At 37.0% G+C, this 26,761-nt stretch overlaps 1 protein-coding gene across 1 annotated transcript in view; it reads left to right on the forward strand.

Moving 5' to 3' along the window:
• The window catches only part of AKAP6 (A-kinase anchoring protein 6), a 413,166-nt gene that overhangs the window by 326,529 nt on the left and 59,876 nt on the right, over positions 1 to 26,761 (forward strand). The window contains exons 11-12 of the mRNA XM_037900577.2: positions 21,930 to 22,076; positions 25,551 to 25,775. Coding sequence (XP_037756505.1) covers positions 21,930 to 22,076; positions 25,551 to 25,775 — 372 coding nt within the window. The remainder of the gene's footprint in view (positions 1 to 21,929; positions 22,077 to 25,550; positions 25,776 to 26,761) is intronic.

A 26,761-nucleotide genomic window follows, 5' to 3' on the forward strand; every position in this document is an offset into this window, starting at 1 on the left:
CATGAAGGCAGACCTGCAGCACATCATCACCAACTATGTGGAAAGCAGGATAGATTGAGTTGTGTGAGCATTGACACATACAGACTCTCCACTGCCATGAGAGGGTCTTCTTTTAGTGCTACTAGGGCTATATTTATGCTGTGTCCCACTTTGAAGCCCTTCTGTGAAGCATCCAGAATACTGACCTCAATCTCATATTGTTAAAGCTTGATAGTAATTACTTTCTCAATGATTTCACTTAGAAATGGGAGGCTGAACGTGGAGCAATAGTTGAAGAGGTTTTCTGCATCAAGTATTTGCTTCCTGATGATCATGCAGATATTTCCATTTTTCAGGGAGGCTGGAGGCTCATTTCTCTGAAGGAGGCATTGATAATTCCTGTGAGCAGTAGACTCTGTTGTTCTTTACAGGCCTTTCCCCTCCAGGAGTGGCACGGATCTGTTTTTCAGTTGGTGGCTCGACTATTTCTCAGGGCTTCTAGATCTTTGTAGTGTGTGATATGACTGATTTCCAGCCATGATTCTGAGGTGGGTAGGGCCCTCTGGCCAATACAGTGTTCTACCTCCATAAGATCATCTTTGTGTTCAATTTTTTCCCCCAAACTTAAGAAATTAAAAGTCAGAGTTCATTGTTTTCTCCAAGGAGTGAATCATCAACTGCCTCAGATCGAGTGAAATAGCCAGTTTAGTTTTGTTCTCAAAGTAAATTGCATAGGTAAAGCAGTTTTGCCTTTTTTGTCTTCTTTGTGTTGTATAAGGAAACACAAAAAGGGTTTTCTTTCCCCTTCAAAAAATTAAAAGCACTTTTTCAAATGTTAGACATTGATTCCCCTGTACTTTCTGAAGATCCTCTGGAGGACTGAGGAACTCTAGTTATTAGGAGACCACAAGAGATGGGGGACTGAAACATGAGTTACTGAGCTTGGAAGATGTTAAAACTCTTTGCTTTGCAGTCTGTTTGTTTCTTAATGCTTAACTCAAGATCCCAGTAAAAAAAGAAAAGAAAAGCTTTCTTTGGGAAACTTGTACAATTCTCATCCCTTCACAAAAGACAGCTTCCACTTTAGGAATCTCCATCTGATTTATTTTTAAATGAAAAGATCAAAGTGCATGCTTATTGAGAGAATATTGGGAACAGAGATGGAAGAGGGTGAAAAGACTATTTGTAATGTTTTTTTAAAGTGTAACAAAGAAGCAATCTCTTTTTTCCCGTCTGTTTTTCCTTCCCTAGCTCTTCTTTCCTAGCTCTACTTTCCTTCCTAATTTTTTCCCTTCTGTCCACCCCTTCTCTTCTTCAACAATCAGAAGTTAGATGCTATGATGATTGCACTATATCAGCACCTCTAGTCTCTTACATGACCAGTTTTCTTCGTACATAGAGATTAAAAATCTTTTGACCACTAAACATGTGAATATGTATGAATATGTATATATGATTAAATTTGAATTAATATGCATATCTGATTCAGTTTGAATGTACATGGTAGAAACATTTTTGTAAATATGGCCAAACAGCTGTTCCTCAACATTCCAAAAATTATTATGATAAGGTGAAAATATAATAATATATTGTAACAAAGCCGTCATCACAGACTGAGGATTGAAGTTTAAGTTTTGGGACCTAGAGGGCTCAATTTCACTTTAGTGAATCAGAGACAGAACAGCAGATTATGGTGCAAGCGATGGCTTTCTGCTTGAGCTGGCTAGGCTGCCTCACTAGGGAAGTGCAAGAATCATTCAGGTGTTTGAAGGGATCTGTCTAGGAGCCATGAAGCTTAGGTATATATTGGGCCTACTTAACCTTAATTCTCCCATCCATCCATGGATGAAGTTAGCTCACCTACAGATCAGTATTCCTGGTTCCATAATAGAATCCTTACGCATAATGTGTAGCAACCCACATGGAACTTGGAGGGAGGAGCACAGGTTGCATGAAGGAAGAGTTTGGAAGAGGCACCGGAAAGGGAGTCTCTGTGTTCATGGCTTGAATGCGATCAGCATCATCACTGTAAATAGTTCTCTTAATAAAGAGCCAGTTTAGTTTTACAAATATGAGGTCCTCCCGTGTTATTACCCAACATGTGGTATGTGACAGCCACTAGTGCAGAGCAAGTGCATAGGCTCAAGATAAAGAAACCCAGGTAGCAGGACAGAGGTAGAACAACCAAGAATGAAGGCATCATAGTCCTGTGTACATCTGTGAAAACCACCATGAAAGATAGAAAACAAAATGCCCAGTCTACAGTCAATCCTGCAACAGTGTGAGAAGTAAGAGACATTTTATGTTCCAATGCCGCAGCTACTCCAGGAAGAAAAAAGCAGTAACATATACAGTGATTGAGGATGTCTGCACTATGACTTTAGCAGATGCAAACACTCTCAATATACATGTATTGTAGAAGAAGAATGCCAGCCATTCTACTCCCATATTTGCAGCTAGGCTATATGATCAACAACCAATTCAATTCCAGCTGAATTGTGGCGCCAGCTGCAATGTAATCCCAGCAACACTGATAAGCAGCAATATTAGACTGGAGACATGTGACCAAGTACTGGTGATGTATAATAAAACCATTCTGAGGCCAATGGGCAAATGTAGGCTGCCAATAAGAAACCACAAAATGACCTTCTATCACTTGGCATTTATAGTAGTTGACACACAAGAGTACCACCCACTTTGTGGACAGCAAGGCAATGATCATAGGACAGCACCAGAATATCCCCAGTGTGAGAGAGGAAGAGAACATGCCCCATGGGCCCTGTCCAGCATTCTAACGGGGCTTTACTCTTATTGAAACTAGCACGGAGTAGATCAGCAGCCTAGTAGTGGTGAGAAAATTTTGGGTAAACTAAGGATATGCATTGACCCAAAACCACTTAACACAGCAGTGAAAAGACTACCCATTACCAACAATTGAGAACATACTACTTGATTTATCTAGGGCAAAAGTGTTCATGGTTTTTGATGTCAAGAATGGGTTCTGGCATATTGAGCTAGATGAGCCATCCAATCACCTAACAACCTTGGCCACGCCTTTTGGCAGGTACTGCTGCGAATGAAAGTTTATGTGCATCGGTCTGGCCTCAGAGGTGGTCCAGTGTAAACTGAACACATCACTAGAGGGACTCCCACACGTCAAGATTGTACATGATGACATTCTTATTGGAGGAGAAGACGCAGTCAAGGAAGATGCAATCCAGGCCCAAGATAACAAGCTACCCCAACTCCTAGTCAGATGCCAACAGCAGAATATTTGTCAGAATGTAGACAAGCTGACGCTGAGGAGAACTAAGGTCTCCTACATTGAACATCTGTTGACTTCTGAGGACTTCTGACCAGACTCTGAGAAACTGAGAGCCATTAAGGAAATGCTTGAACCAAAGGATGTGAAGGAAGTCTAGAAATTTATAGGAATGACCAAGCATCTTTCCAGATACTGTGCACACCTGTCAGAAGCCTGTGAACCCTTGAGATAGGTGACACACAATGAGGCAGTGTTGGAATTGTAAGACAGCCCAGGATAGGTATTTGAAAGAGTAAAGATAATAATAAGCAAGGCACTGGTCCTAAAGTATTACAACCATCTGGAGCAGCGAGAGCCACAGAATGGGTGCCTCAGAAGGAGCCTAGGAGCAGGCCTGATGCAAAGCCAGAAACCCATAGCATTTGTTTATAGTCCTCACAAATGCAGGAAGGGGATACGCTCAGATAGAAATGGAGCTACTGGCTGTGCCCTTTGGATTAGAATGATTCCATCCTTTCACCTTTGGACACAAGGTGGATGTGCAGGCTGATCACAAGCTATTAGAAAACATCATGAAGAAGCCAGTGCCGAGTTCACCCAAGAGACTGCAACACATATTATGGAGATTGAAGCACTATGAAGTGAGGATAAGTTACTGCCAGGTTAGTAACTCTGACAGCGGATACACTGAGTAGGGCTTCCCTTCCGGAGTACAACTCAGAGGGTTCTGTGGAACAGGAAATAGTCTATGAACATACTACAATGTCTTTGCATCTCTGCTGGGAGGCCCAGGCAATCCAACAAAGAACTGAACAGGTTGGGATGCTACATGCATTAAAACTATTCATACTCCAGGTCTCAAGGAGCAAGTGCCACAGCAAGTCAGCAAATGCTAGCACAAGAGACACAACAAGAAAGATTATTAAAAGGAAAAATGTAACAACCTGCATGGAATTTGGAGGGAAGCGCATAGACTGAAGGAGTTTGGAGGATGCTGCAGGAATCTAGTCTGTGTGCACATAATTGGAATACCAGCTGCAGTTGCAGCACCTCTGTAAATACTTCTCTGAACAAAGAGCCCATTTAGTTTTAGAAATATGCTGTCCTCTCATGTTGTTATCCAGCATGAAACATGATGCATCCCAAAACAGGGGTGTGTATTCTGATGAGGAGATACAGACACAAGTATTAAAATAGATCTTCCTGCACTAGCATCCTAGGTTATTATGAAGAGTCAAATGGATTTCTATAGAACCAGACAATTTTGACCAAAATTTGAACCAAACCAGAACTTTTTTGATGGTTTGGAAGTGTTGTGACTAACTTCTTTCCCTCCCTTTTGTCATGCCTCCGGATGTCATTATTTCGGTCATAGTTGGAAGCTGAAATGCTGAAATACCATCAAAAAAGTTGTGTTTACAATATTTCTGGTCCAGGAAGAACCAAAAATCTCAGTATCAAGCCTATTCTAAGGAGATTTCTGGACCAGTTTTACAAACAAAAGAGGTTCGGCTTGATAAGGTACCTAAACCTTTGGGTGCTGATTTTGACCAAAGCAAACCTCCAAACTTTTTGAAGTTTTCTCATCCCTACAAGTTTCCATGTTTGGAGGTTTCTCAGATGCTGAAGAGATCCTCATAACATTGCCAGTCACAGATGAACACAGCAGCAGGTACTATTATTTAAATTGCCTGTATGCTCCTAAGCATGTACCGGAGCTACATTATACTCTAAATATTTATATACTATAATTATTATTGCACAGCCATGCAAAAGTTTTTTCTGACAAATCCTCAGTCCATTCTGTGAAGGCCTCCAGTGTGTAATATGTTGTGAACTCAAAAGACGTTCCTGTAGTTTCCTAATTTTTCGGACTCTTTTACAGCTGGTCTGAATTTGGTGTAAAGAGTGCAAGTCCATGAAGTCAATGGAGTTACTCTCACTTATACTAGGCCAGGGCTTTGTGTTTATCGTTAGATTTAAAATATGCACATTCAAGGATTTTAGGGAGATTTTCACAAAGCAGGGCATGATTTAGTTATTCAACTTTTAGAGTCTTCAAGAGGGGGACAGTGGAGAGCCATTCCACTGGTGGTCCGATCTTTAACAATAGTACATTTCCCCTGAAGTAGGGGGTTTTGCATTTGGTTTATTCTGAGAGATTTTTGTTTTCTGGGCCAAATCCTGCTGTGCAAAGCATGGGCGCACCAGTGGGTAAGAGGACACAGAACATCTTCTTCATAGTTTACACATGCAGCAGCAGCAGAACAGGGTTTTCCACTTATTACTCAAGAGTGCTGGGCATGCAGGCCAGGATTTCCTAACCACTGGGTTACCATGGCCCCCATGCAATCTCGTCATTAGTAGGTGTGGTCAGTCACCATCAAATACTCTGCGCTTGGGTACTTACTCCTTTTAAAAAAGATGCAAAATATGTCTCAGTACATCTCCCACCTCTCTGGCCTCCATAAGCGTTCCTGCATGAAATGGCCAGCTCACTCCTCTGCTTCTCTGTAACAGTAAGGGCAGTACTTTGATTAATGTGTGTGTCAAACAAAAACATTTTCCATCACAAATTCAAATTTTGCTGCTGCTTTTCTGAAACTTTTTAATACCTTAGATAACTCTTAATGGTGCCAGGAACTACAAAATTCAATTATTGGTATCAGTGCTGTTAGATTAGACATATGTCTTAAAAACAAACACAAAATAGACTAAAAAAACAATTTAGTTGTTTTTAAATAATTGTATTCTCTCTTAGGTATTTAAGATGTGCCCAACACTAACTTCCTACATATTCCTAATTCAGTATGTATTTAGGGCTCAGTAGTGCTATTAATATGTGGGGACTCATCAACTTTTTCAAGAATGGCAGCATGAGTCTGCGAGGGCAGAACTCAGTCCAATATCTAGAGCCATCTTTAAAAGTAGGCAGTTTCCTAGGGCAGAAAACATAATAGGGTTCAATGTCAAACCTGTGCGGAATGATGCTCTATATTATTCAAAAGTTCTCCTCCCTCTCCCAATAGACCATCTTTCTTTCTTGCTGTGTTGATTCTGTACTTGGGACAAAATATGCAATAAAAAACTCTCTCCAAAGTTCACCACATCCTATCCAAAACTACCCAAAACATTTTGTTTAATTATCTTTATTTAAATTGGGTCCTGCTCACAGGGATTCCAGCATGTGATTGCATTGAGCTGGGAAGCAGCAAACTGTGGGTTTTTCCAGAAGACGACTCACTAGCAGCTGAGGCCATACGTGATATAGATGGGGAATTAAAAGTTTTGATAGGAAAGGAACTGAATGGAGGGATATGGAATGAGCTCAAAGCTAGGGAGAAAACTGGTGGGTGGGGGGAGACAGAATTTTTTTAAATTGTAAATTCATTTTTAAAAAAATAGAAAAGAGAATAGGATGGAAAGAATTAAAATAAACCCAAGAGCAGACAATAAAATAAACAAATATTACAGAAGTCATGAAAGAATACTGCAATAGCTCCTCAGTGTAAGAATGTCTTCAGGATATAGAACACAATGTTTTCCCAAGGGAAAAGCTCCTAGAAACACAAATGATGAGCTGAGGTGGTTTGAAGGCTCTTTGTGCCACCCCTATCTTGGATTCAGCTAGCGACTGGCCTGGTCCTCAGGGTAATACACAGAAGTCTCCAGGTTGTTCTGTTGTCAGCCAGCTGCCAGTTACCCCAGGGTCTTTCCCAGCATCATGGATCATCATTGTAAAGGATGGTCCCAGCCATCCCTTCTTTACTCTGTCCACATTCCCTCTGGCTAGTAGTGTAAGAGCTGCTCTGGTGGCCTTACAACACTAGAAGATTCCCCTAAGCCTGAGGAATCCTCTAGTGGATTTACAATAGCTTTGTGTTGGTGGACTGAGACAAGGTGGCCTCAGTACAGCCAAGAATCTGGGCTATATTTGTTTTACCACATCCCAAAATATTGGTCTGCTAAGCTTGGTATTGTGCCTCAAGCAGTGGCCAATACTTGACACTCTGAGGTAGGCGAATGACAGGGTTCTACTTTATTATCTTTGGGTTTTTGTTCCTTTACTTAATCTGTTTTCCACAAATGTCTGCTTTTCTCTCTTTTAAATGTATAATTTATTCATTTGGCCACCAGGTGGCCCACCACACTGTATTGTGCATTGTACGTTCTGGCTCAGGTCTTGAGAAGTGCACATAACAGTATTTATTAAAACTTCTTTTGTTATATGGCATTCTATTGTGGATATGACAGTGTGGAATTTGTTAACTCTGCATTTTATGTTCTACTGATCAAATGTAAATGTATTCACAGTAATGGGACTTTTCAGCGTTTACTGTGAATGGTTGCAAAATTAAAAACATATGTAATGTCCTTAAGTTTTTTGCATGGCTTAAATATTCAAACCTTTTTCTTAAGTGCTTAATGGATTTACCAAAGGACAGTTAACTTCTACCACTGCTATTTCTTCAACACATTATTAAAGAGGCAAAGAATGAAATCAATATAATGGCAATTTGTCAAATGTCAGTATCGAATGTCAATCACCAATGAACTGGAAGAATTATATTTAATAGGGTTAATGTAGTGCTAGTGTAGACTGTCAATGTATAAAGGCACTCTGAGCCATTCTGAAATATGTATTCATTGCTTAAATTTATTTAAACTTAAGTTATAGAGCAATGTACTATAACAGTTAGTGGAAGAATCTAAAATATTTAAAATATAGATTGGAGCTTTGACCAAAACAGTCTAATAAATTCAAAAATATGAAGAACTCTGTTGTTTTCCTTTAGTATGATTAATAAGTGTAAAATGGCTGACCTAGAAAGGAAACTTAATGGTAGTTAAAAAAAGCAACTTTACTCAGACATCAGCACAGTGCAATAACTATTCAGGAAGGATGTATCATCTTAATAATAGGAGTTGCTTATTTTTCCTGATGTTTTTAACAAAATGTCCATTTTGAAAGTTGTGAGTAATCAATTAAAGGAACGATGGGGTCCACTTTCTCCTTTCCTCCCCCCACCTCCATTGTCCCTTAAAGCATTCTTTTCCCTTCTCCATATAGAATAACTGAGTACCCAGCATAGAGGAAAAGAAAAACATCACTGGGTAGAAATATCCATTGAAAGTTGATTGATTGTTGACATCAGACAACTTGCTTCCAATCTACAGCTTGTTGTACAGTACTTATATCTTACAGGTTCGTATTTGAGCTGTCACACTAGCACTGATGACATGTATGGCTATAGGCTTTACCTGTCCATAAAAGCAGGACCAAAATGGTCTTCAAGGGATTCCAGTAAAGGACAAGTTCATATTTATATTCTAAGTCTTTCCTAGCAAATTCAATTACAAGTAATCACTGTAATTCCATATTCCCTTCTGAGCCTTCTTCCCTAGAGATCTGTATGGTTGAAGGAGATTCAAACTTCCCTGAACTCGCTTCAGAATATTTGACTGCAAGCCTTTCTGTCTTGACTTTTCCTATCAAAAGATTGTTTTCAAAAGAATTTTGGCACCTTCATGCATTTCTGACCTTCTTAAAGATAAAAATAGCTCCTCCAAATTTTAATATATACCTTTTTTCCATTTCTTTATGTAGATTTCAAAAATTAAAATGCAAACCAGTCAGAGTATGGAATTATCATTCATCACCTGCAAATAGGAAGGTGTAGATACAACACTGTGTGGCTAACATGGATACAGCTGACATGTGGCACAGGGACTGGAAACATTAGGGGCCCAGAGTCACTTGTCTGCCAACCTCACTTTGTGACAAACATTGAAAGTTCACAAAGTGAACCTTAAGTGGCCAGAGATCTACACTGGGGAATTGCCTTTGTATAGGGGGAATCTTTACCACTGCCACCAAGTTCCACTACCTCCTTCCAGCATAATGGAAGGTAGGGAAAATGACAGAAGTAGGGTGGAGGGACATGGCAGGGAAAGACAAGGAAATGGGGTGGTGGAACAAAGCTCTGCTATGCCTAATTCTCCACAGGTGTAAGTTAAAGCTGCCCTCGTGCATCTTCAGTTTATGCTACAGGTGGTGGCTGAGAATCAGGAAACTGTGACTGGTACCCCATCAGCTCCGCTCACCATTGCCCCAAGCTCTATTTAGGTGCATTAGAGAATCAAGCTGCAGAGTTGTGCAAAATGTGGACATTTGAGGATCATAGGCTTTCGTGTGACCATTTTGGTTCACATTAGTTGACAAGCCCAGACACTCAAAACAAAACTCATCTGAGACCACCAAATGTTTGGTTTCATGTCAGATTCCTGCAATAACACCATGTTCTGTAGGGTTTCCAAACACAACAGTTTAAGCCATAGGCAAAAGTACAACAACATAAAACAGCTGGAAACTGAAGCTAGACAAATTCAAACTGGAATAAGGCATACATTTTTAACTTGAGGGTAGGTACCAAAATCAGAACTTTTTCTCTTTTTCTTCTCCTTCGTTTTGCCCATTCTACATGAAGGGCATTTCTACCTAATTTTGTTTGTGTCTTAAGCTTTGCCTAACTTGCCTACCTTAAGGAGCTGTTACCACTTTATTATAGAATCAATCATAATTTATTTATTTATTATAATTTATTGTGGATAGCATATTTTATAGATACAATGGCCACACTACTACCACTCCTTAACTAATGTTCGGTATTGCATGTAAGATACTACTGGTTAGTCTTCTAAAAACAGAACACGTCATGGAAGTCACATTTCCTACAGCATGAGTTCCCCTTGAGTAAAAAACTGCTTATGTCCCAGATTTTTAAAGGTTTTAAGTGTTGCTGCATTCGGTATTGCAATGCCTAACTGCTCTAGGAGCCTACATCTCATTTCCAAAGTGATTTAGGCACTTATATGCCTAAATCCCTTTGGCTTTCAATGGGAATTTGGCTCCTAAGGTCCTAAATTACGTTTGAAAATGAAAGCATTTAGACCTAAAGCATTTAGACCAGCAGTTTTCAAACTGTGGGTTGGGATCCCAAAATGGGTGGTGACCTTGTTTTAACAGGGTCACTAGGGCTGGCATTAGACTTGCTGGGACTGAAGCCAAAGTCTGAGCCCCACCACCCAGGGCTGAAGCCCTCAAGCTTTGGTGCGCCCCAGGGTGGGGGGGGGGGCTCTGGCTTTAGCTCCCCCCCGCCCCGTGGCATGGCTTGGGCTTTGGCCCCCCTTCCCAGGGTCTTGTAGTAACTTTTGTTGTCAGAAGGGGGTTGCGGTGCAATGAAGTGTGAGAAACCCTGAGTTAGACATTGCAGTGCTGAGAGCAGCAACACCAAAATAGGTTTTAAAAAAATTGAGTGGGACAAGGTGAATAAGGTAATATCTTTTACTAGACCAACATCTCTTTCTGAAAGAGACAAAATTTCAAGTTCCACAAAGCTGTTCTTCAGGTCCCGTAAAAGATACCGCCTTGTCCACCTTGGCTCTCTCATATCCTGGGACCAACATAGCTACAACAACTCTTCAAAAATCTGGATTTATGTGACCCTGTTAATTATCAATGGGGAGGGAATGCATCTATACCAAAATGTTCATAATTTCATCAGGATATGTCTGTCTGAAAATATATACCTGCTACTGCAGTAGGAGAGTCCTGGGTCCTGAGTGCCTTCTTATCCTGGTTCACTTAGTTTGTTTAGAATGAGATGTTCCACCATCTATTACACTTGATAGCATTAAGAAGAAAATGATTATCAGAATTTTTAACACAAGAGTTAACCTGTTTTTTCCCATATGAAAACAATTCAATGACATTTGTGAGGAGAACAATTTATTGGCAACTCTTTTAATTTAAACCATTATCTGATTTGAGAAAGCACATGGAAGAACTTTTAATTCAGTGATAGAAATGGCACTAATGAAATGTGCATGTATGAATTTTGTTTCATATAATTTTTCTCCTCCTTGAAATGTGAATGAAAGCCAAACATCTGGATTATGTTTAAATAGCCCAAATTTCCAGTTTTTAGAGAGATTCAATCTATTTTGACACTGTACACTTAGCCTTAACATTTCTGCATGTTGTTATCATTACTTGCAATTGTTAAAAAAAAAAAAAAAAAAAAAAGAAAAGAAAAAGTCCAGATTTAAACAAATTTAGATTCTCCTGATGCTAAAAATATTTTTTAAATAGTTCCTTCTGTCCCATACACGCAACCATATTTTAGGCTGCATCAGCATTTCCAATATAAATGTGACCTTTTTTAAGATGTTTGTAATTTGACCATAAAAATAAAGTCTCAATCCAGGAGAATTTTTTTCTTTTCATATCAAAAATGATTGAAAACAATTCAACTATGATTTACATAAAAAGGTGAAAAAGCCAAATGTGGACCTTTTGACAATTTTTAAATTACCTTTTACATATCTATTAGTACATTAACTCACAATATGCACTTTACTGATGCAAATGATGACACTGGGGTGTTTAAGAATTTTTGTTAACATCATCTCTGATTTGTATTAGAAAACTGACTACTAGGTATCAACATTATTACATTTCAAAACATTTTCAATGTGTACTGTATACCAGGGAGTATATTACATATTAATTACATAACATCGTAAGTATGAATTGATGTGGTATTAAATCAGCATTGAAATGGTACATCATAATGACATTACAATTAGAGAAATTATGCTGTATTATGCCGATGAGCCATATATATTCATTGAAGATGCTTTTGGAGCTTTGCTGTCATTAAGTGGCGGGAGGAGGGAACCAATGGGGCCGGCCCTAGACCAAATGGTGTCCCCCCCCTCCATTTGTTAAACTTTTGAGTACTTCACAGCATCCCGAGCTCGCTGTCCCTCAAACCCAGCCCCGAGGTGGTCGCCTGAGTCGCCTGCCCCTAAATCGGGCCCTAGAAGCCACCATGAACGCAGAACACTTTCATGGATTTCCCTGGTCTCCTGTGGCTACTTCAAGACCCATACATATATCTGGGGATCCTACAGATTTGGAGCCTCAGTTCATTCTGCAGTAGGGAAATCCTTCTTCTCCATTTGAGGGAACAGTTTGGGACCAACTCTGGGAGGGAAAGTACACAGAGATGTTCTCCTATGTGTTTTACCACAGGAGAGGGTAATCCATCCCTCTTGTTTTTAATCAGTCCTCACTCACTGAAAACACTTAGTGACCTCCTGAGTAATGACCGAGTAAAGACTTCAGGAAATTCTGCCTATGAAAAATACAAAGGGAATTAACTACACAAGAACATTTGTATCAAAATAGAAAAATGGTTGTGACACAGTATGACACAAGTATATGAATTTGGAATTAAACCTTTGGTGCTTTTAGAGAAGGTCTGATCTGTGTATCATGTCTACTGCAAAACGTAGGCAAAGCCAGGTGAATGGAGGATGAAGTGAGATCCTCAGTTCATAATTTTCTTTCTTTGTGAGTTTCTGTCAAAGCCCCTGATGTTATATTGGCATCTTTTTATTTGTAGGTATAGGGCTCTGCTAGATTTGGTTAGAGAGACACTATTTTAAGTCTTTCTTTGACTAGTGGTTTTGAGCATCCAGTATGTAACAGTTGCATCTTGAACATTGTGCTCCCGGGCCTAAACATTTCTTCACAGTGAAGTAGGTTTCCTGTCACTGATGGGCTAAACATTAACCATGCAATGTGTTTGGCATGCCCTGACTCTGAAATTATTCCAGTGAAGATATATACCTGTTAATCCAAAGTCCTGAGGAGCTCACTGATTTTCTTATTTCTCTTACAGAAAAACTTCTTCGTGCCACTAAATAATTTAAAATTGAGAACTGGTTTAGAAACTGCTGCACACGGTTCCATAACAGGGTTATACCAATCTTTAGTCCTATCTGTTAACAGTGTTATAATACAGTTGATGCATTTCCAGTCATAACACAGACCCATGACACAATAAACATGACTGGTCAAATGGATTCCCTAGATCTCATCTACACAATGGTGGAAGACTGAGGTATGGTGGAAAAACACAGTAGGAAAAATTCCGGTGGCCAGTCTACAGTGGTGCTAGCACTGGTGCAAAGGTGCTAGCAAGAGAGGGAGATTTTCACAAATTCCTCCCTGTAGATCCACCCAAAGGGCCTGTCTAAACAGTCAAATTTACCAGCTTCGATGACAGTGTTATGACTGGAAATGCAATAGTATTATAACACTGTTTGATCTTTCTTGTACAGATGGGTGGAAAAGTGTTATTACCATATTATGGAACTGTGTTCTAACACAATCCTCTGATGTGGTTTATTTGGCTTTGTAGATGGGCCGTACATGTATGCATCTAATGGAATCTCAAACCCTGATTACCCTGGCTGTAGAAATTCAGACTATGGTATTTTGGCTATATGGTCTTAGGAATTTAATTATGTTTAAAATCTGATTAATAGTGTAGTAAATAACTGGTATTGCTACAAAATTGCATTCTAGAAGGTAATGGGATTGAATTTCAACACAAGTTGACACTCAATTAAAATTTCCATATATCTAGTGAATTAGCCAGTTCTTGTCTGCTGTACTAGGGTAGATGTCTTCCTGCTTAGCTGAACACTGAGTAAGATAGGCAAAAGGTATAATAAAGCTAAATCAAGACTTAATGTATCTACTAAAATGTTATTGTTTGTATCAGCCCAGACCAAAATCGGGTATGCAGTTTAAAAAAAAAAAGCCATCCATTTTTTAAAACAAAAATTCTCTGTATTTATAGTAATGAAGCTGGGGGGGGGAGGGGGTTGATGGAATTAAAACCTCCTTACTGAATTGCTGCTATCAACCAATAGATCCATGGGGCTTGTTCAGCTAAAAGCCACAACAGACTTTGTAATGCAATGATGTAATCTTGGCTTTGTGTCATTTATATTCAACCTAAAAAAAACAATTTTCCTGAATAGACAGGCTGACAACAATATTGTTCAGTGTTGGTTTTTATTTGGATTGTTTCCAAATGGTTCACATGCCTCCACAATAATACACCATGCCTGCTTAAGTTTTTACTCTGAATTCCTAAGTTTCCCCTTTTTCTTATATTTTATTTTTCTTTTAAAATCCTAGTTATGTTTGTGAAACTAACCAGCTTGGCCACAAAATTAGGATGTATCTTGCAGAGTGCATTCATTTTACTTTTTGCATATTTTTCCTGAGGTCATGTCAAGGTTAGTTTGAATTCCATCCTACATTAAGACTTCTTTCACAGCTATTTAGCTCTGCAGCCTACTCCCCGCTGGGGTCTGCCCCTTGGGCACGTCAAAGCTTCAGACCTGACAAATCACACACAGATGAAGCTGTACAGTTTTTTAAACAGTTTCATCAGTAACATTTTTTCTTTCACTATCCTTTTTTTTTTCCATTGGAGTTTATTCTCTGAATTGCAATATCAGGAAAACTAATTTCTGTATGGAAAATTCTCTTTCACATCGAAGCTGTAAAATAGCAATGGCATTGTACAGTAAATTCCATTACCAGTCTTCCAGTTACTGAAAGTGCTACAGATACTTTAATTAGTGACAGGCTATAGCTCCTTGTCTAGTAACTGTAATTGTATTATTAAAATCTATTTGTACAGGAGATCTTAGTATTCTGAAGATTGAGAAATATTCACAATCTATGGGCTAGATCATGAATCCATTAATCATGCTGCTGAGCAGTTAGTTACTCACAGGAGTAGCCTACTGACTTCAATGGGGGACTGTTTATATGAGTAAGTGCTCACTAGTGTGAAGAAGTGAGTAAAGGCTCTAAACTCAATCTTTATGGGACCTGAGAATTTTTAAGTGTGTGTGTGTGTGTGTGTGCATGCCTGTATGAGTGCTTGCACATACATGCAAGTTCTCATAAAACTGATTACCTTGAGAAACATAACTGAGACTTTCAACACACACACACGGTGTGTATATGTATGTACACAAAAACAGTTTTGAAATTCATTTTGTGACTTGCAGTTGGAAATATATTTTCTAAAATCTGTAGTTTAGCATATTGTGAAACTATTGGTGCAACACCATTTCCTGTTTAATTGATGAAGTTAAAATGCTTGGTTGCTAATGAGAGTATTAGCAAACAATATACCCTTAACAGGCTTAAGCAGCTCAGGATTTTAAAAGCAGCTTACTGTCCTCCTCATTTTTATAAAACAAAATGTACTGCCTTCTACAAATTACTTGATCGACTGATGAAGTGCCATAATTATAGCTGTATTGCAATTTTGACAAAGCCACAATAACGGATTGTAGTTCAGTCCCCACTCTAGACACACAACTCTTTGCATTACAAAACCCAGTTTTACTGGTCTAATTCTTATTCAGAACAAAGTACACCTGGCGATGTTAACTGTATACTAAAAAGAAAACTTAAAACCTAGGAAATAATAATATTGGAGCATGACTCTTTTTCTTATAGTTAGTTCACTGGGAATGGTATCTAATGAAGAGTTGTCTAAAGGGTTGCTTGTTTGGAACTAATTAGAGACAGATCTCCTAAATAGGAAAAGGATCATGGGAATTACATTAGGTGTCTGGAGACTTGTTATTCTTTTGGCACTCTGAGTAGATTGTTGAAGTTGTTAGGGATTCTAGAAATAGGACAACCTAATAAAACCTTCTATTTTTCTGGTTATTGGCCAACTTTTTTTTTCCAGTAAGATTTGTGTCAACAGGCTAGAGGCTTGAAGAAAACATTTAAACATTTGTGCATTAACACATTATGGTGAAAAGAATCTTGTACTTTCACTCAGTGCATTTCAGCCTTCAATTAATGTGAAAACACTACAGTGCCTATGCAACTTCTCTTGCCTAGTGGTGCACCATTTATCATTGCAGTTTTACATTGACCTTGACACCCACTTCATTAGAATAAAGATTGTCTACCATTTAGGTTACATTGTTCCTCTGCACAGAGACCCCATGCAAATTTCTGTTCAGATAGAAGAGCTGTGAGCCTGTCAGAGGTCATCTGCATTAAATGATTGCAGCTATTTTCCAACTGCTTCTTTTCATTCTACTCAATTCAGGCTAGGAGGATCAATCAAGCCCTCTGCCTGAAACAGTGGGACTGCTGGGAATATAACTGTTTTTGGTAGTAGTGGATATGCCCTAAACAGTATTAAATATTTAATATAAACTCGTTAAAGGGCATGCAAAGTCTTCAAAAATATATTACATTTATAGTAAAATTTCAATGGTTGGGATCACCTTACTTCAGAAAAGCAGAACAATGGGTACCAATTGCATATTTTTTTATTGTGGACAAAATTTAGTTTACAAAGTTACTAAGCCTTTTATTCAATTGATTTATTTTGCTTGCTGCTGGAAAGATGAATGTGAAAAACAGAAGTAAAATCCAGATTTCCTATTTTTTAAAACAAAAAATTCAGGGTGTTTGTTTTGATTTTGTTTCTGTTTTGGGAGGAGGGGGATTGTGCAGTACTGAAGTATTAAGATTTGTTTTGTGTGTGTCTATTTATAAATAATACTATGTGCATTAATATATATATTAAAAAAAGAAGAGTGAATGGAAATAAGTTACCAGTCTCCTCCTTGAGTTTTCTGAGTGATATAATTGGAATTAAATTATTAATGGGAGAGACTTTAAAAAAAGATTGTTTTATGATCTTCTATTAGAGAATTTGCAATTCATTTTAATATTTGTAGTTTGATTTATATTAAAGATAATGCAATCTATGTCCAATTAACAATACATGGCCAACGTAATATGATTTCCAGATCATGGAAATGAAATAAGCTAGAAGAGAAAAAACTGATTCTTAACCTCAGATGTAATTTGCTGTGAGAGTTCTGGCAATTTTAAATGACATTGCACTTTTTAATTTTTCGAAAGGCTCAGCAGCAAATTTATCCCAATCAAGAAAACCTATTATTAATTTACAAGGACAATTGTAGGAGTCTTTATAATTTCCCTGTGCAATTATTTGCCATAAATTGCTAATAGTAAGACACATGCAGTTTGCAAGAAATAACGACTGCTGTTTGTCTAGACAGAACACTCAACCAAGGTCTTGAATATTGTCCAGAGGTTCTAGTTGTAATGGTTGCATATGAAATATAACCAAGCTTCTGGACAGTTTGCAAAATGTCCCACATTGATATTATGACAAAAGGTGGAAGCATTAAGAGCTGTTGTGAAGGGTAGGCTGGCCTCTAGCAGATTCCGTCACTTTGCTTGTATACAGCTGAGCTTTGGACCCTGGACTTTAGAATAAAGAGAGTCTTTGTTCATCACTGAATGGCATTAGGCATGGTGCTTCCTAAGGGGCCACCATGAAGCCTAGCATGAAGAGTGCAAACATTATCCAGAAAGCACAATGTGAGTGTGTGCAGAGAGATGATAGACAGACACATATCTGTATATCTGCATGACTATACATATATGCAAGTATATTTCATGTATATTTTAGTGAATGTGTCCACAAAGCGTTTTTACATGTACTGACATGGACTGAATACAACTTTTTTGCATGCATGTATGTACATAGATGCACCATTTATGTATATGTATGTGTGTGTCTCTGTAGCAACTGCATCACTGCAGTTTTATAAACTTGTAAAATATAATTCAGGTACAAATAAAATTGCAGATCACTTAATCTTGATCTCAGTCATATGCTATGTCGTGTCATTAAAAGAAAGTTAAAGTTTCATTTTGGAGAACATGAATGATGGAATGTAGATCAACAAATTGTGTAACCTTATTCCAATAACTGAGAAATTTCACTGGCTTAATTCTTCTGTACTTTGTAGCCATAGCTCCACTGTGTGTTCAGTATGTCTAGTCTCTTTTCACTATAACCAACAGAAGCACCATACAAAAGTCTTACAATGGATGTCTTAATCTCTCTGTGTGCTTTTAGAGCATTATTTTGAATTCCATCATGCAGCCTTTTTTCTTTCCTCTTCTGAAGTTTTATTACAACAACAGAATTCCCAGGGAGCTTTAGGGGCAAGGTTCGCATAATATTGCCCTAAAGTTTTGCTTTAGGGGTGGAATCTGTACCCCAGCCCTGATCATCTTTTTGTGATGTTTCTCTTTCTGAAAGATGCAGTGTGCAGTCTTACAGCGTTGTTAACGGTGTACAGATTTTTTTTTATTATTTACCAGACAGTGCACATCTACTAACCTTTCATGATGATTTCTTTCTCTGACCTCTCGGTGACTAGGCATCTTGTTCCTTAACACTGAGGGAGGCTGAAAAATGCTTGAGTTGCTCAATGTGTGCCTTCTATACCAGTTTCAAAATGGCTTATTCTTCTGGTTTCCATGGTGACAATTAACACTGTTACAAGGCATTGTTCCAGTCTCCATTTGGGCAGAATTTTCGGGTGTGATTTTCCACACACAAACACAATTATTTTTATATTTATGTCTATATATATATATGTAAAGTATCCCTTAGCATAAGTGTCAAAAAGGGGGAGGGGTCCTCAATCAAGTCTTCCTAGATTTCATAGAATATTTCTTTCTGACAGAAATCACTGACTTCCTTTCTTTTGGAATTCAGGTACTTTTGGTTTTAAAAAAGTAGCCACCTTTAATATGAATTTGCCAAGCATCTTAATGGATAAACTCTTCAGTGATTTTTTTAAAACTCCTTTTTTTGGGCAAAAAATGTTCACATGGAGGGGAGGAAAAAGAATAGAAATTCTTAAACATAGATACCAATGCTTCTTATTTCTACTGGGTGGATTCATTAACACAAAACCAGCCATGCATGCACACATACACACAGCTAATCATGCTGTAAGTACTTGACAGTATTTCAATGTGTATTTTTTTTAAGTTTGGTGGGGCAAGTGCTGTGGAAAATTAAATATTAGTCATTTATTTATTGCAGCCACTGTGAGAAATCCTGTGACTTTAACTTTCTTAATCTCATTTTTGGCTATTGAACAGTAATCTATATCATAGCATTCAAAGACTGTCACAATGGAGCAGCCTTTGCTCACTTAATGCCGCAGCTAGAATGAATATGAAGATTAAATTATCTTCTCACCACAGGATAAAGTAGTCCTCCTAGACTAGGGTTGTGCAGCACTGATAGAGCTGGTAGCTAATTTTGCCATGCAACTGCTTAGTGTGTAGGTGTTTAATGGATTAAAAAAAAAGCATTAGCATCTAGTGCTATCAGTCCCTAAACTGTACCTGCTGTACATTAAGCTCTTTCCTTAAATTAAAATAAACACTTCACTTTAATTTTCATAAGTGAAACAATACTGACTTTCACTCACATACCAATACATCTAACAATTAACTGAATTCTTTCATCTTTTACTGTTACTGTATAATGCATTCTCTATCAATCATCATCTTTTGTCATGCTTTATATACAGTAGGTTACATGGTGACAGACAGAAAGCATACATAAAGTCTAGTTTATTTTTTAATAGCCTTTTATAACATCTGTCACAGAAATGATTCATGCTATGCTACATTGCAGAATTATTTTATCTAGTCCAAAATTAAGTGAAATGTCTTAGTTTTTATGTTAACATGAACATTATTGTTATGAAACATATGCAACCTGTATCTTTTTGTCATTGATTTTATACTGCCCAGAAGCATCACCAAAATCTAGTTCAGACAACAACAACCAAATCAGTCAATCACATGTGAAAAGTGTTAACTAACCAAAGCCCAGACCAGTGTCACACAGCTAGAGGACTCCCTTAGTCTATTAATTCACCTGGAAAAAGAAAAGGAGTAATATGTACTGGATTTCCTAGCTAAACTGGATTTCAGTGCCTAGCTATAAACGACTATGGATTCCCCTTGATATTACGTGTACTTATGGAAATAATTATGCAAATCCTTTTCAGCTATATCATCGTTAAATAGAAATCAGATTACATAAAGCAGATTGTAATCTCCTCTAGTCACCATTCTTGCTGAAAACACAATAATATAGGGCCAAGAAGCATACTTGTTGAACATTTTAGTCCAATGAACCTGGGTTATCTGCGGGTTGATGCAATTCCTCGATGCAAAACCCGATTGCCTCCTGTTATCATGCATTTTTAGAAAGCACAGTCTGTTTTCCATCTATCAGAAGACAAGTTCTTTATAAATTTTAAACAATTCCCTGGTATTTACTATGAATATTCATGCAATTTTGGATACGCAGATACCTGATCAGTGTTCATTAATAATGTGAAATGCTTTAAATCACCTCATTTAAAAGATTTTGCTCTGTGATCCACAAATGACTAATATTTTGTGAAGTTTACATAATACAAAGGATGTGCATGTGTTGTGTAAATGGAAGATTAAAATATGAAACTAACAATATGCAAACATATGCATGGAAATGCTGAGGACCTATTAGCTGAAACAGTGATTTCACACGTTTCTTATTTTCTTTAAGCTGCCTCCAATTGTTTTTTGTTTTGTTTTGCTACAGTACATGTTCTTAGATCTGGTAAAAGCACCCATGTTTTAAACATTCTTTATTCTAGTTTAATTTTTTTATACTTAGGCCAGATATTAACATTTTGGGTAAGAGATACTGTAGTAGCTTTCTTGGCTGACTTTAAAGCAGAGAAAGCTTAATGTTGAGGATGCAGTTTGCTAATAGCTATGCATAATTTATGTAGGTTTTCTAAACACTTGTTTGGGAAAATGTGCTGTGTTCCCTTCGCTGAATAAAAGGTGCGTTTTTTTGGCAATATAAGAAGTCCCATTTCAACAAATGTGCTTTTACGTAAGAGTGTGTGTTGTATTTTCTCATTTACTCTGCAGTCCACTAAAACATAATTAATCATTGTAGTAACCATCATATATAATACTAACTCAGCTCTAGCAGAACACATGTTTTAAAGAGATTTACTTACCAATATGTCATGCAGATGCCTGTATGTCCTTTTGTGAAAAATATAAGAAGTAGCCAACTGAAATATTTAGAGATTCACTTTAAATTAATTTTGTAAAATGTTTGTTAAACTTCTCTTTATCCTTATTTTCCAACTTCTTTTTAAAAAGGTAAATAATCACACTGGAAGTAAAGAGCAGTTGTAGGCTGAAGAAGCATTTGAACAGTGTGAGCATTGTTGCTGTTCTTATTTGTGCCACCATTTTAGTGCTACTAAAAGAGTGCTTCAACAAAAATATAGTCATTAAAATTTTATTGAAATAAGGTATGAATAACTTTTAGCGTGGTTAAAATATGATGTCAACATATGCCATAATTGCATAGCTCTCAACTTCCCGAGGCCCAAATATGAGGCAAAACCCAACAGGACAAACAAGAGAAAAAAGTTGTGCCGGAAGCTTACAACAATGTGAAATGTTTTCATTTTCCTAGTTTCAGGTTCATGCTTCAGTATTTCTGATAGGAATAACATACCTTAATAAAACACCTGATTTCAGGGACACAAAGGTAGATCAGGTTCTAGATGAGGGACTGTTGGAAGATATGTCTAATTTTGTTGTATGCAATCAGTTGCCAACTTTTCTCACTTAAACCTCACCCATGCAAACCACCTGTTCACTGTGCATCTGAAATCCTATGGAAAAATCCTTCCCAAGACACATTAATAAGGTTGTATGTTTTGATATATAAAAAAGGAAGCTCTGTGATCAGGATGACAATTGAGCTTTTTGATTTTTAAGGGTGAATTTTAATAGAGAAAACAATTTACTGTACCTAATGTTATCTTTTTCTTCTCATTTTAGAGATATAATGTAGAAATGTCAATCAGGCACCCGAAAAAGATGGAACTGCTTAGTAAGGTTGAAGCTTTGAAGAAAAGTGGTGTTTTACTACCAAATGATCTCCTTGAAAAAGTGGATTCAATTAATGAAAAATGGGAACTGCTTGGGGTATTTGCATTTTTATTACTGTTTGTGGGTTATGTGTACATTTTTGTCTGTTGAAGTACGCTGTCTGTCTGATTTCTAATTTGAGGCACAAATATCTTGCTCTTTCAATTCACTACATACGTTTCAAACAAGCTACTCATACTATTATAAAAAAAACTAGTATTTTCTTCTTCTGTTAATTTTTTTTATTCCATGCTTGTCACCTGTCTTACTTTAATAATTTTAGTTCTTTAATACATAAAGAATGTAAGTAAAATATGCCGTGTATTATGGGCATGCACCAAGTCAACTATAATACAGTATATCTGATATACACTGACTGTCATGCTTGAGTGAATGTTAATAGAATTTATTCTGAAGGTACATGTTAGAGACATCTACTGTTTAACTATTTACTATACCCTTAAGATGAAAAGTGGGCTTGTCACTACATATTTCAGGTGATATTTATGGCTCAAAAACAAATATGCAAATTTGGTACAAATCTGAATACCTGAATCTAAGAATGCAGCCAGGATATGTTTCATGCTGCTGTATTCAGCTCACTTTTGACAAAAGCCAAAAAAAAGTTTCATGTAATTCATTTCACGCTATGATGGGCTGGGTCTCAGCCAAAGAGTCAGATACAAGAATTTGCAAAAAAAAGCAATATAGTGATTCTGTTACCCAGAGACTAGTGATGGCACTGTACAGGAGACACTATTGTCCTACTGTTGTAAGACAGCTGAGAGAGAGAGGAGAAGTTAAACTATATTTTTTCATCCACTTTTCTACTTAATTGCCTACACTTCAAATCAAGGGTAAGATAAATTTATAAATTACTTTAAATGATTAATTATAGATGTGTAATATTAGCAATACAGTTGTACAGCATACTTTTGCATGCTATTATCTTCCTTTTAGACATGGTATTTCTAATATATTGCAAATAAAGCTACATACACAACTTGTCAGGGTCAGCTTAGATATTGGCTTATGTCATTTTAAGTTGTGTAGTAATACAGAAGCCATTTTTCATGTTTTTTCTTCTGTGCGGTTCAGCTGTTTCAAACAACTTGAGTCTATGAATGTGCCAATTGTCACAAAAAGTTGTTTGTCCTACCAATAGTTTGTTTAAAAAGTAATGTGCAGCATTTCTAAAATTCATTGTTAAATGATTGAACAGCAGTGTTATAATTCTTAAAAAACAGAATTTGCTAAGTTCTTAGTCTAGCTTTTTCAACTAATGAAGAATTATGGCAACCAATTTGTATTTAAATTGTTTAAAAATAATTCTATTTATAAACCTTGGTCGACACTTGTGACTTGAAGCACATTTAATCAATTTAATTCAAGCTCAATACCACACCTCTGGTTACACTTGATAGGATATAAAGACAGTTTGAAAGCAACTAACGTATAATCCTTCTTAAAATCAGTTTTCAAAATGTAAATAAAAAAACTACCCGGTCTTTTTTAAAATACATTTAAAAAACCTTATCTCTCAGCAGATTAAAATCAAAATATAATTTTAGATTACTTTTTGAATCAATTTCTGCATTTACAAGAAAAATAAAAAATACAGTTTTCCTGCTAAATGCTATTTCATGTATAATAAGCAGAATTGGATAGAGTTTTGTTTAATTTAATAAAAACCTCTGCAGAAACTAGCAACACTAGGCGTACTGTTTTAATTGGCATGATTACATTTTAATTGGCATGAAAAAAATTAAAGACAGATTTTAACTTCTAACAATGGTAAAATAGAGGGATATGGTTTTTAATATTACTTTCATCTAAGGTGAACAGTGTGGAATCGAAATACATTAGAATGAAATGTCAGTGGTGCGTACAGTTTAATCTGTGAAATTTTGTCCCCTGTGCTGAATATTACTCTGTCTCAATTGCATATTAAACAACCCTATCAAGGCAGGCATTGGCATCTGCTGTGCTGACACAAATTGTGAATTAAATGAAATTGATGTCCTCTGTCGTATATTTATGAAGACGGACCATTCTCTGAAGTATTCTGTTTATGAAGAATTTATGATTGCAAACTGTTCCAGAACAAAAAAGTGGCAATAAATTCTTTTTTGTGACCCTACCCTCCAAGGGCATTGATTTCACCTCCTGCTGCTACTTTTGTTACAGCATAAAAACAATAGCTAACTCTTAATTCCACTGAGAGTCTTCAGATTATCAATATTTCCACCATGAAAATAGAAGGGTGTTGCCAAGAATGCATGTTTTCAAGTTATGGTCTCCTAAAGATACTATTTACACAATGTTACACAGTAGATTAATGTCTGTTAATCTAATTTTATTTGTGTTTTAAAGCTTATTTTTGGAGGCTTAATTCATCACAATAAATCATGTCCCAGTGAATGGGGATGGTACATTTTCCACAGACAGACATACAGGGTCACTTAAACTGTATCTTCATGTTACAACAATTAAGCCCTGCTAATTATAAATTCAAAGGTTATAGGATATGGTTGTCAGTATTTATTCAAAATTCTACAATCAATAATACAGATTTAGTGCTTATAATAAGTGTTGGACTGACAGCCTTTTACAGGTTAGATGAAACACAGCTTGGCATAATAGAAGCAGGCAACCACATGCTTCCACTGTGATGTTGAGGGATTGCCTTTTAAGATACTGAAAGGGAAGTTAAGCCTCCCTGCACAATCCATCCTTGGCCTCTTCAGCACATTGGTTATTCTCAGAATGCTCATTCCGGAAAATGTTAGCTAGTGTTTCTTTTACTATAAAAGCTGTCTGGAAAAGCTACAGTGAAATAATTTAATTGATGGCTATAGGTGAATGTTTATTCTGGGCCAAAATTTTTAAACTTTTTGATGCTTAAAGTTAAGTACTTAAATCCATATTTAATTATCTACTTTCAGAGGTTCTGAGCACCTGAAATTCCTATCTCACTGGAAGCTGTAGGTGGTGTTCACCTTTGAAATTCAGGCCACCCATTTTGGCCAGATTTTGGCCCAATTCTAGGTTTAGAATCCAAGTTTGAAAACTTTATCCTAGGAATCCATACTTTAAAAATATATACAATGGCCATTCTTAAGAACGTGTGATTTTAGGTAAGGTTAACTCATTATTTGTAATATTTCCTATCCTTACTATAGTTATCTTAAGCAATTGGCAAGTGTTCCTAGGTGATCACTTTACAAAGTTAATCCAACGAGTACAATTTTGTCATCTTTTTCCATAATTATTATGAAAAAATCCATTTGTCCATTTGTCCTGCTCTTCCTCCCACTGAAGTCGAAGAAAGTTTTGCCATTGACTTCAACAAGGAGAAAATTGGGCCCTAAATGAGAATAAAGGATACAAAGAATGAAATTGATTGATATTGGTAATAACTGGAAAAATATTACTGGTCATCTAACAGATGGTTCTTGTTGCTCACTAACGTGTGATATGTTTTGGTACATAAGATTAATCTCTGTTTTTTTTTTTTATTTAATGCATTAGAAAACCCTAGGAGAGAAGATCCAAGACACAATGGTAGGGCACAGTGGGTCAGGTCCACGTGACCTGCTCTCACCTGAAAGTGGCAATCTGGTAAGGCAGCTGGAGGTCAGGATCAAAGAGCTGAAAGGGTGGCTGAGAGATACAGAACTTTTCATCTTCAATTCCTGTCTGAGACAAGAAAATGAAGGAACAATGACTGCTGAGAAACAACTGCAATATTTTAAGGTAATTAAAAAAAATCATAGTTTTGATAGCGAGATTTCTCTTAATAGTTAGATAAAATATATATCAGGTAATGATAATACTATATATGTATATATGTAATCGTACCTTCACATTTATACCTGCATTTACATACAATGTGTTCATGTAATGTACTGTTGCACACTAACGGAGAAGTTATTATTCTACAGTAAAAGTTCAAAGGGATGCTCTCTGTCATCAGAATTTGCAAAGCAATTTTTGTCTTTTATTTTACTTCACTATAAACTTGGTTTCAATATAAATGATTGTGTATTGCAGTCTCTATATTGAACACTTTAGTTCACGTGTTGAATAACACCCTAGTTTAATAGACATGAGACCTGAGTCTCCTCTCACTTGAGGCAGGAGTAGCTGTACTGAAGTCAGTTGTCCTACTGGCGTATACTTGGTATAAGTGAGAGAAAAATCAGGCTTATTGACTATAGATAGGTAGAGATAGACACACCCAATATGAGATTGGCCACAATCTAGTCTTGAGCCTGGGACTGGTGACAGGGGATGCAATTTACATCTTTGCCATATTCAGACCATTAACTCCTTCAGCTGGAGGCCAGGACTCACCTTTGCTACTGTTAGTATGAAGGACATATTTTATTGTTCCATTACCAGTTTGTGAGGGAGTATGTTTGTGTTAATGAAGCTCCGACTTGGTTGGACAACAAGATTGTCTTGTGTTCATAGTTGTGAGTATGTTGTCTCCAAAACATCACCTCCTCAGTGTCATCTCGCAGGTCATCTTGCTCTATGGATAATCTTTGACAGATGAAATAAGAAAGAAGAGGGATAGACCATCAATTTTAGGGTTTTAGAAATTTTAAACCATTGCTGAGGTAAGGGTGATGAGGGTCGTCTCTTCTGCAATATCCATGAAGTCTCAATCAGCAGCACTCTTCCAGATGGTAGACAGCTTACTGAGTCTCACTTTAGTTAGGGTGGCAATTCTGCAA

Source organism: Chelonia mydas, chromosome 6 (genome assembly GCF_015237465.2).
Source record: "Chelonia mydas isolate rCheMyd1 chromosome 6, rCheMyd1.pri.v2, whole genome shotgun sequence".
Classification (NCBI taxonomy): Eukaryota; Metazoa; Chordata; order Testudines; family Cheloniidae; genus Chelonia; species Chelonia mydas.